Below are 11,797 nucleotides of genomic sequence, written 5' to 3' on the forward strand. Positions count from 1 at the left end.
CTGACGTGCTTTTGAACTGCTAGGTTGGCAGGAGCAGGGACCGAGCAACGGGAGCTCACCCGTCGTGGGGATTCGAACCGCCGAACTTCTGATCAGCAAGCCCTAGGCTCTGTGGTTTAACCCACAGCGCCACCCGTGTCCCTAGCCAGGCTACGTCCTGTCAAATGACCCAACTCAGTCTTTAACAGGAATCGTTCATTTTCCCCAAACGCCCCAGGGGACGTGAGGGTGCTAAGTGTGCACATAAGTACATAGGGACCACCTTTCTGGCTGAATATCCTGTTTCCAACAGAGGGCAGCCAGATGCTGCCAGGAAGCTCACAGGCAATGTTTCCCTTTTTCCAATAATTCTCATTCTCTGATTCGCTGCCTCTAGCTATGGACTTTCCATTTTGCTGTGCTGGTTAGCATTCCTCTTCTGCCTCCTCTTCTATCATCAATTGGTCCGATTTTTCGCTTAAAGCACCGCCACAGTTTGTGGCAGTAAATTCCAGGAGTTAGGGGTGTGTTGAGTGCGGAGGTATTTATTTTTGATGGCAAGGAATATTGCCTCCCTCCCCTCAAATGAAAAACGTAAGAGCATAACATAAGAAAATAAGAGCCTGTTGGAAGAGGCCAGAGAGACATCTTGCCCAGCATCCTGTTCTCACAGTGGCCAACCAGATGCTTGTGGGAAACCTGGAAGCAGGATCCGAACACAAGACCACCCTCCCCTCCTGCAGTGTCCAGCAAGTAGTATTTAGAAGCATTAGAAGGCAGAGCATAGACATCATGGCTAGCAGCCATTGCTATCTATATATCTGTTTACCTACCTATCTATCTACAGTATCTATCTATCTATCTATCTATCTATCTATCTATCTATCTATCATCTATCTTTCATCTATCTATCTATCTATCTATCTATCTATCTATCTATCTATCTATCATCTATCTATCTAACTAACTAACTATCTATATCTATCTATCTATCTATCTATCTATCTATCTATCTATCTATCTATCTATCTATATCTATCATCTATCTATCATCTACCTACCTACTTACCTATCTATCTATCTATCTATCTATCTATCTCTATCTATCTATCTATCTATCTATCTATCTATCTATCTATCATCTACCTACCTACCTACCTACCTATCTACAGTATCTATCTATCTATATCTATCTATCTATCTATCTATCTATCTATCTATCTATCTATCATCTATCTATCATCTATCTACCTATCATCTATTTTTCTATACCTATACCTATACCTATACCTATATCTATCTGTCTATCTAGCTATCTATCATCTATCTATCTATCTATCTATCTATCTATCTATCTATCTATCTATCTATCTATCATCTATCTATCATCTATTCTGCATCAAAATAACACACATTTCGCAACAATAAACAATCAGCTTTAAACTCTGATAAATTCAACACACACACCTATTTCTCATCCCTCTAGCATAATTTATCCTACCGTTTCCTATTTCACAAAAGTGTTTCTAAATTTGTTAATCCCCAGGCAGGGATGATTCCTTATACAGCAGACCAAACCTGATGCTAAATACAGTGGAACTTCGGTTTTTGATCGTCTCAGAAGTTTAACTGCTTCAGTTTTCAAACGATTTTTTGAAGCTGAACATGCCACGTGGCTTCTGTTTGGAGTTTCCCTGTTGTATTGAGGCTTCTGTACTGAGTTTTCGGTTTCCGAACGTTTCGGAAGTCAAACGGTCTTCCAGAACAGATTACGTTCGAAAACCGAGGTTCCACTGTACTATAGAAATTTTATTGAGCTTATGAGATTTCAACAGGTGGGTGCATGTACACCCAACCTATATTCACAATTCGCTAGAATTCACTAGATTCCCTGCAGCGAGAGAAGCTCGTCAGCAGCTAAGGAGCGGTGCCATACCAATGGTGCAGACGATTCCTGTGCTGCGGGCGGCGATGGGCTCCGAGTCGATGTCCAGCAGGCAGAGGTGTTCCAGGAAGGTGTCTGCCATGGATGCTGGCAGCTGGTGCTTCTGGAAGAAAGCAGTGCCCAGCTCCTGGGTGAGGCTGGCCATGTCGTCTGGGAGAATCGAGATTTTACCTGCGTGCAGGGGGTGGGGGAAGAAAGAAGCACTCCTGAATGCAAGCTCTGGGCAGGAAGGCAGACGGACACGTCACGGCACTGCTTACAGATCACGGTGCAGCCTCATGGTCAGAGCATGATGCGCTCTCCACACCCACTGCCGTTCCATCTGCTGGAGAGGCCCGGCCAGCAGCCCCTTCTACCCGTCCCTTCCTCCCCAGGCCTAGCCCAGACGCACCCTCCATCTTCACACGCCTCCCTCTCAAAGCTTCCCAGCTTCGCTCCAGGCCCAGGTAGACTCTGCCTCGAATGCCAGGCCTCCAGGTCTCCCCTCACCCAGCCACCCCACCCCTCTCCCTGGTTAAAGAGTTACCAGCTTAGTTCTAAGTCCACAGTATCAGTGGTTGGTGTACAAAGCCAGCAATTGCTCCCCATTATTATTGCTATTACAGTGGTACCTCGGGTTACATACGCTTCAGGTTACATACACTTCAGGTTACAGACTCCGCTAACCCAGAAATATTACCTTGGGTTAAGAACTTTGCTTCAGGTTGAGAACAGAAATCGTGCAGCGGCGGCACAGAAGCAGCAGGAGGCCCCATTAGCTAAAGTGGTGCTTCAGGTTAAAAACAGTTTCAGGTTAAGAACGGACCTCCAGAACGAATTAAGTTCTTAACCTGAGGTACCACTGTATTTGATTGACCTCACCATAATTTTGAATTATGGTGTTGGAGGAGACTCTTGAGAGTCCCATGGACTGCAAGAAGATCAAACCTCTCCATTCTGAAGGAAATCAGCCCTGAGCGCTCACTGGAAGGGCAGATCCTGAAGCTGAGGCTCCAAGACTTTGGCCACCTCATGAGAAGAGAAGACTCCCTGGAAAAGACCCTGATGTTGGGAAAGATGGAGGGCACAAGGAGAAGGGGACGACAGAGAATGAGATGGTTGGATGGTGTTCTTGAAGCTACCAGCATGAGTTTGATCAAACTGCGGGAGGCAGTGGAGGACAGAAGTGCCTGGCGTGCTCTGGTCCATGGAGTCACGAAGAGTCGGACACGACTAAACGACTAAACAACAACACCCCCCCCCCAAAAAAAATAAGCTGCAGTCTGGAAGAACTGGATAATAATAATAAAATAGGCTATTGTTGGCATCTGTCTGTCTCAAGAGACAATGGAGTGTGCCTCTGCAATAGCAGCACTGAAGAGAGCTCTCAGGGGTGGAAGCCTAGGCAGGGTGTATGGAGGTCCTGGGCTGCACAGATGACAAGACCCCCTTCTTAGCATCGTTGATGTGGTCCAAAGGAAAGCAGAGCAACACATCTGGCACCAGCTTGGCTTCAGGAGTTGCTGGGAGGAGGCTTACAAGGGGGCCAGTCAGTGCAGACAGCTGCTGCCAGTCAGTGCAGACAGCTCTGAGCTAGATGGACCTATCCTTTGACTCAGCTTCCTATGTTCCCTCATGCTTTCAAGGCTGCTTAGTGCTCTTGCGCAGTAAACCCACCCTTCCCAGACTTCTTGCGAATGGTGAAAAGTAACAGCATACACTAACACAGTCGTACCACGGAAAGCGAACAGGATATGTTCCGGAAGTCCGTTCGACTTCTGAAACGTTCGGAAACCAAAGTGCGGCTTCTGATTAGCTGTGGAAGCTCCATTGGACGTTCGGAAACCAGTTCCAGTTTTGGATTGTTCGGGAGCAGGAATGTTCAACTCCCAAGGCATTCAGGAGCCCTGTTTCGGGAAGCTTTTAATGTTTGATGTATTATAGTATTTTAATATTCTTTTGGAAGCCGCCCAGAGTGGCTGGGGAAGCCCAGCCAGATGGGCGGGGTATAAATAATAAATTATGCTTATTATTATTATTATTATTATTATTATTATTATTATTATTATTATTATTATATAAGGTACGACTGTACTGACATTGCCCCACATGGTGCAGGGAAATAAATAAATATCAGATTATTTCAGAAAGTGTGAATTCTGCAGATTTGCCTTACGGTGCAAATCGAATTCCCCGCCCACAGCTAGTCATGAAAGGCTGACTTATTTCTCTTCACATTGCTGCATTTTTTCACCACCAGGGAGGGAGAGAAATATCTGTGGGATTTTCCGGCTACCTTCGCCAGCCTTGGGTACTACGGCATTGCATTTTAGACCTGTGTGCGTTGTGTAAAAGGGGAGCCGCTACAGTGGTACCTCGGGTTACAGACGCTTCAGGTTACAGACTCCGCTAACCCAGAAATAGTACCTCGGGTTAAGAACTTTGCTTCAGGATAAGAACAGAAATTGTGCTCTGGCGGTGTGGCAGCAGCGAGAGGCCCCATTAGCTAAAGTGGTATCTCAGGTTAAGAACAGTTTCAGGTTAAGAATGGACCTCCTGAACGAATTAAGCTCTTAACCTGAGGTACCACTGCATTTGCTCCCTGATGACTCAGGCACGAAATATCCCGGGCCCAGCCCTGAGCTGCTGTTGCCTAAAGGCCTAAGCTGCCTTCTACGGATTCAGATTGGACCTGGCATCTTCAAATATCTTCGGCTGTCACAGGGAAGAGGGAGCAAGCCTGTTCTTTCCTGCTCCTCCGGAAGTCAGGACTCGAACCAGCGGCTTCAAGTTACAAGAAAGGAGATTCTGACTACGCAATAAGGGGGAAACCTTTCTGACAGTCAGAGCTGTTGGATCATGGAAAAGGTCTCCCTCGGGAGGCTGTGGACTCTCCTTCCCCTGAGGTTTCTAAAGCAGTGGTTAGATGGCCATCTGTCCTGGATGCTTTAGCTGAGATTCCTGCATTGCAAGCGGTTGGACTCCATGATCCCTGGTGTCCCTTCCATATTCCACGATTCTATACATGCTAAGCATGCACTCTCCCCCACTGAGTTATGGTCCTTCCTGCCCTTGTGATTCTGAATTAAACAGGAACTTGGGAAGCCACGTTAGACAGAGTCAGTTGGTCTATGTAGCTCAGAACAAGCTACACTGATGGGCAGCGACTGTCCAGAGTTTCAGGCGGGGGACAAATTCCAAGCCCTCCCTGGCGACGATGGAGATCTTTATGCAAAACAGATGCTTTACCCCAAAACTTTTTCAGCAGGGGGCCGGTCCACTGTTGCTCAGACCTTGTGGGGGGCCGGACTATATTTTGGGAAAAAAATAATGAACGAATTCCTATGCCCCACAAAAACCCCAGAGATGCATTTGAAATAAAAGCACACATTCTACTCATGTAAGAACACGCTGATTCCCGGACCATCCGTGGGCCAGATTTAGAAGGCGATTGGGCCAGATCCGGCCCCCGGGCCTTAGCTTGCCTACCTATGCTCTAAACCACTGAGCTCCCCAAAAGTAGACTAGGCCTGGGGCAACCTCCTCTGGAGATAAGAGCATCTCCTGCACATTCTCTGCCTCCGGACAACACCCCTGCAGGCTGACTGTGAGGCCTCGCAAGGGCTGAGCACCGGATCAGGGTGGGAGAGAAGTTGTATACCCACCCTCCTTGCCGTTTCCTCCTTCAGCTTTTTTTCTGGCCTCTGCTCGCAGCTGCAGGGAGAACGAGGAAGAGAGTCTGTTTGGCTTGCGACGGCTTTAGGCCAGCCCCTTCAAAGTGGGGAGGCCTTCAGCCCAGCAGCAAAACCGGCAGCCACACCCTGCTGGAGACCGTGCCAAACAACCAGGCCTCACATCCTTCCTGAAAGGCTGCTTATTATTTTTTTTTCTGGCCCCAGGGCTAGATCTCAAGATTCCCGGCTGCCCCACGACAGCGGCAGCAGTTGCAACAGTTCCTCCTGTGTTTGCAACCGGCACGCCTCTGAATTTTGCAGTGCCTTTCTCTCGCAGAGTAGTGTGTACAATAACACATGGAGTAAAGAAATCAGAGCATACGTAAGTGAAAATAGAAGGGGGAGTATTACGTGAGAGGAAACGGCTTTGCAAAAAAGCATATTAGGGAAATTTGCATTAAAGAGATGAAGATGAATTTTGCACTAAATTGTCGATTGACTTTCACGAAGATTCTTTGTTTTAAAGAAGAATATTGCAGAAGGACCTCAGACCCGAACCTGAGATTGGAAAAGTGAGAAAATGAGAGGAACTGGAACTACAGCTCCCAGAATCCTTTGGGGGAAAGTCATGACGGTTTGAAGTGGCATCGTAATGCTTAAAAGGCATAGTATGAATGCAGTCTAAATGGCTTGAGTAGATTCATCTTCACCACAGCTTATTCTTCCTACCCACAAGTACAGTAGGAAGGGAAAAGGCACACACAGCATTCTATATGACTGAGTTGGTATCTTCTTGGCTCATAAATTCGCCTCCTGTCCCTAATTTCCTCTATCACATGGGTAGGCAAACTAAGGCCTGGGTGCAGGATCTGGCCCAGTCGCCTTCTAAATCCAGCCCACAGATGGTCCAGGAATCAGCGTGTTTTTACATGAGTAGAATGTGTCCTTTTATTTAAAATGCATCTCTGGGTTATTTGTGGGGCATAGGAATTCATTCATTCCCCCCCCCCCAACTTCAAAATATAGACCGGCCCCCCACAAGGTCTGAGGGACAGTGGACCGGCCCCCTGCTGAAAAAGTTTGCTGGCCCCTGTTCTATCAGGTACAAACACTGGCACCAGCTTGGGATTATGGGTGCCCAGTGGCGCATGTAACGTGATGTCACATGACATCGCACACCCTGTGAGGCCTCAGACATGACCTTTGCTGCCCCAGAAGTTGTGTCTGAGGCCCTGCGGGGTGGGTGCTGGGCACCCACACCAACAAAAAATTGTGGGTGCCCAGGACCCAGGCGTTGGTGCCAGGGGATGCAAATATGTTAAATAATCACAGCTTCCCCCAAAGAATCCTGGGAGTTGTGGTTTGTTAAGGGTGCTGAGATCCCCGTTCCCCTCGCTGAGCCCATAGTTCCCTGGGAAGAGGTTTTAATTGTTAAAGCACTTTGGGAACTGTAGCTCAGAGAGAGGACTGAGGACCTCCTAGCAATTCTCAGCATCCTTAACAAACTACAGTTCCCGTAATACTTTTTTTGGGAGGGGAGCCATGACTGTTTAAAGTGGTATCATAGGGCTTTAAATGTATGGTGTGAATGTGGCCTCAGCAAGCCTTAAATTACCGTATCTTTTGCTCTATAAGACTCACTTTTTCCCTCCTAAAAAGTAAGGGGAAATGTGTGTGCGTCTTATGGAGCGAATGCAGGCTGCACAGCTATCCCAGAAGCCAGAGGAGCAAGAGGGATTGCTGCTTTCACTGCGCAGCGATCCCTCTTGCTGTTCTGGCTTCTGAGATTCAGAATATTGTTTTCCCTTGTTTTCCTCCTCCAAAAACTAGGTGCGTCTTGTGGTCTGGTGCGTCTTATAGAGTGAAAAATATGGTAATTCCATCAGCGAACTGCTGCTCCCTCTTGTGGTTGAAGCCTAAAGAGATTTCTTTCTTCTCCTCACCCCACCAAAGTCTACAGCTGGAGACCCCTCCCATACCCCCGCCTTATTAGCTGAGTGCAAGGAGGCGTGGAAGAGAAATTTGGTTTGCTTTGCAATTTCCTACGAGCACCTCTAGGAACCGCAAGCAAACTGAAGCACAACCGTCCTTCTCTAAGTTTCGCAGCGCAAGTCTCCCGCCAAAGAATGCATTTATAAAGGCGTAGATTAGGTTAAAGCCTGCACATAAATTCCATATATTAGCGAAAATAACATACAAAATGCATTACACTAGGGGGGATTGCTTTTTTCAAATATGCATGTGAGAGGAGACGTTCACTCTAAAATGCTGGCGAATTTTTGTGAGGATCTTTGAAAAGAAAAGAAAAGCAATCTGAAAATGTTGCGAACTCTGAATTTAAGGCCATATACACATTTCTAAATTCAGTTTTGCCTAATATACACATTTCTGCAAAGCATTTTTTCCTAATATAATACATTTTTATATATTACTTTCATTACCGTAATGCATTTTTATGCACATTTAGCCCTTACGTATGCATTATTGAATACCATTGAATTTGCAAAACTCAGAAGAGTGCAAATTTGATGAAGTGAACATGCGTGAGTTGAGTTGTTGAGCTTTTTTTAAGATTGAGGTTGTTGAGTTTTTGGGGGGATTTGACCCCAATTAATTTGTTGTTTTTGTTGTTTAGTTGTTTAATCGTGTCCGACTCTTCGTGACCCCCTGGACCAGAGCACGCCAGGCACTCCTGTCTTCCACTGCCTCCCGCAGTTTGGTCAAACCCATGCTGGTAGCTTGGAGAACACTGTCCAACCATCTCCTCCTCTGTCGTCCCCTTCTCCTTGTGCCCTCCATCTTTCCCAACATCAGGGTCTTTTCCAGGGAGTCTTCTCTTCTCATGAGGTGGCCAAAGTATTGGAGCCTCAGCTTCAGGATCTGTCCTTCCAGTGAGCACCCAGGGCTGATTTCCTTCAGAATGGAGAGGTTTGATCTTCTTGCAGTCCATGGGACTCTCCAGAGTCTCCTCCAGCACCAGAATTCAAAAGCATCCATTCTTCGGCGATCATAAAGCCAGACTTTGGACATGCCTGACTTACATTTAAATGCAAACTGAACAACTTTCCTCCCCCGTTACTAGCAGTGTCTGACTGAAAGTTGCCTTTGTTATAGGCAGTGGTTCAGGAATCCAAATTAGTTCAGTCCCTGGACAAATTCAGGAAGCTCTCTGGCGTGCCAGAACTCAGCACTAAGCAGGATTGCTCCCACCCATCGCCAGCTGCAAGAAAGAGAGACCCTTCAGAGTTTGGGTGTGCAAATTCCCCCTGCAGGGAGTTCTCTCGCACATTCGAACTCACCACTAAGCAATAATTTGACATGTGGGCGGGACGTGTCATGGCACCATGTGACTGACAGGTGGTTGCCCCACCCACCGACCCACCTGCCAATCTTGGTCTGCAAGGCTGGTCCTGATAAGGATCTGTCCTTCTGTAGCCAAAACAGATTTCCCAACTATACCATGTTGGGGATGAACTTGAGTGTTCTTGCTTGTATGAGGCAAGGTGTGAGGTCCATCTCTGCAAACTATACAGGCCACTTAGATATGGCTAATTGATGGCTAATTAGGGAGGAATGTAGCAGTGCCGGATTTACATATAAGCTAAACAAGCTATAGCTTAGGGCCCCACTCTCTTGGGGACCCCAAAAAAATTTAAAGGAAAAAATACAACTGGATGTACATTTCCAAAATATAAGATAAAAAAAGAAATAAAATAAAACCTACACACAGCAACAGTGTTTTGTGTTGTATAGGGTCCTATGATGTAAGTAATGGGCCCCGCCCATTAGTGGACTACTAAGGTGATATTGATATTATATTAAAAAATGCATTGTATTAACTACAATTGCATTGTACAGGTTATAACACTTAATTTCATATTAATAAAGCTGATTATAATTATTAGTACTGTAGTTTGCATCATATATTTACACCTGTTATTATTTCATGTTATAGCAAGTTTCTAGGGACTAGATTATGTATCTAAAGGAACTTTTGTTATTGCCAAATGCCAATGTGTTTGCATTATTAAGTTTGTTATGAATAAAAAAGTAATTTTAAGTTAGAGCTTAATAATTATTTCACTATTAATATACTTCTTCTTAACTGTATTTCAGTTCAACAATTAATTTGATAAAATACATATTTTGTTATGTGCAAATGGCTTTAGATACTTATTATTTCCACAAATTTGTTGTTGTTGTTGTTGTTTAGTCGTTTAGTTGTGTCCGACTCTTTGTGACCCCACGGACCACAGCACGCCAGGCACTCCTGTCTTCCACTGCCTCCCGCAGTTTGGTCAAACTCATGCTGGTAGCTTCGAGAACACTGTCCCACCATCTCGTCCTCTGTCGTCCCCTTCTCCTTGTGCCCTCCATCTTTCCTAACATCTGGGTCTTTTCCAGGGAGTCTTCTCTTCTCATGAGGTGGCCAAAGTATTGGAGCCTCAGCTTCAGGATCTGTCCTTCCAGTGAGCACTCAGGGCTGATTTCCTTCAGAATGGAGAGGTCTGATCTTCTTGCAGTCCATGGGACTCTCAAGAGTCTCCTCCAGCACTATAATTCAAAAGCATCCATTCTTCGGCGATCAGCCTTCTTTATGGTCCAGCCCTCACTTCCATACATCACTACTGGGAAATTACCATATAGCATATATTCAACACGCACACACACAAAACAGCGACAATTTGATGTTGACAAAGGACAGCTGGACAAATAAAGGGCCTCATTACCTTCAGTAGCTTAGGGCCTCATCAAACCTAAATCCAGCCCTGGATGTAATGGAGCCATTTGGCAGAGGGTATGGCTGGCAGGGATCCCAAACAGGAGCACTTCGCGCTGCAACAATTTGTTACAGGTTCCATTTATGGTGGGGAGTACGGGGGTGTCCAAGTCATGTCCCTGCTTTTCATCACTAAAGTAATGGGGGTATTTATAAGAAAAATCAAAGTCAGGGAAACATTCAAAAAGTTTCCTGTTTACTCAGCGGCGTAGCGTGGGTTGTCAGAACCCGGGGCAAGGCAAGTAATTTGCGCCCCCTAACCCCTAACCTGCCACCGCTGCCAGCTTCTTCTTGCTGCTGCCTGGGCTGGTCTGGTGTGGTTCTCTCCCGTGCTCAGCGCTGGGCGGCCGCTGCACTGTCCCTCCCCCAGATAGTCCCTCGCTCTCTCCCCGCACCGCACGCCTGGCACCCCCCCCCTCCACAGTGGGCGGCGACCCAGCGGCTCGGATCGGATTCGCACAGCCAGCACTGCAGTGAGAGAGAGTGAGTGAGCCAGGTAGGAGCAGAGAGCTGCGAGTGCGAGCGCGCCCCCCCCAGATGTTGCGCCCGGTGCGGCCAGCCCCCTGCACCCCCCACGCTACGCCACTGTGTTTACTCCCATTTCAAACAAAGCAAACACACAGCAAATACAGACATAGGAACGGAAACATTTGACTCAGAGAGCAGCCTGTTAGTTCAGAAGCAGGTATCTGTGAGGTATTTGGGCTTGTTGAACCCGAAGAGACGGGTTGTCACCGTCTAACTCTAGTCTTCAAAGAACAACTATGATATCTGACTTCCTGCACCCTTTCTTAAATTGTAAAAAGGGCCTTTCTTTCTGCTTTGTATATATTCCTCTAATCATTTTCTTTACAAATATCACTTAATTTCTGCTAATATGAAATTATTAGGAAGGAAGGAATGATATTATACAATACAAATCTGCGTTAAAAAAGAATGTTTATATTACAGTATAATGAGAGGGATGGGAAGGATTGTGTTGATTAACACTTTTATTGTGTAAATAATGTTGTCTTGTCTTTTCCTCTTTTGATTTTTTTATTTCGTATCTTTGCTATTTCCCCTTCTTTTCCTCTTTTTTATTCCTTTATAAATTTTCTATTTTCTACCTAATTTTCTTTTTCTTCACATGTAAAGAGATAGCATATAATGTTTGTATAGATATATACATTTTTAATCGATAAAGAATAATCTTAGTAAAAAGGGCAGGTTGCGAATAAATGTGTTTCTCTAGTTGAGCCCCTTTAAATGATGTGGTTACAGCTTTTCAAGCTCCAGCTCACCCCCCCCCCCCAAAAAAAATGCTCTCTGTGTCTTCATGATGAGGACAAAGATGGAAAACAATTTAAACAGAGCACCTAAAATATTCTCGGCCCTGAACGAAGCTTTAAAGCATGGGTCGGCAAACTAAGGCCCGGGGGCCAGATCGGCCCAATCGCC

At 45.9% G+C, this 11,797-nt stretch overlaps 1 protein-coding gene and 1 long non-coding RNA gene across 4 annotated transcripts in view; one reads left to right on the plus strand and one right to left on the minus strand.

The window, feature by feature from the left end:
- The window catches only part of PKLR (pyruvate kinase L/R), a 28,269-nt gene extending 22,474 nt beyond the window's left edge, over positions 1–5,795 (minus strand). The window contains exons 1-2 of one of the 3 annotated variants that reach the window (XM_083477575.1): positions 5,569–5,795; positions 1,916–2,095 (exon numbers count right to left, since the gene is read on the minus strand). In XM_083477575.1, the coding sequence (XP_083333701.1) occupies positions 1,916–2,069 (154 nt within the window). In that variant the 5' untranslated portion in view covers positions 2,070–2,095; positions 5,569–5,795. Of the gene's footprint in view, positions 1–1,915; positions 2,096–2,315; positions 2,397–3,638; positions 3,805–5,568 lie in introns of those variants that run through there. The other 2 variants (XM_083477573.1, XM_083477574.1) reach the window with 2 other exon arrangements.
- LOC310694556 overlaps positions 1–11,797 on the plus strand; it is a 66,549-nt gene that overhangs the window by 8,165 nt on the left and 46,587 nt on the right. The gene's annotated exons all lie outside the window — the stretch shown is intronic.

Source organism: Podarcis liolepis (assembly GCF_965112155.1).
Source record: "Podarcis liolepis genome assembly, chromosome: 15".
Taxonomy (NCBI): domain Eukaryota; kingdom Metazoa; phylum Chordata; class Lepidosauria; order Squamata; family Lacertidae; genus Podarcis; species Podarcis liolepis.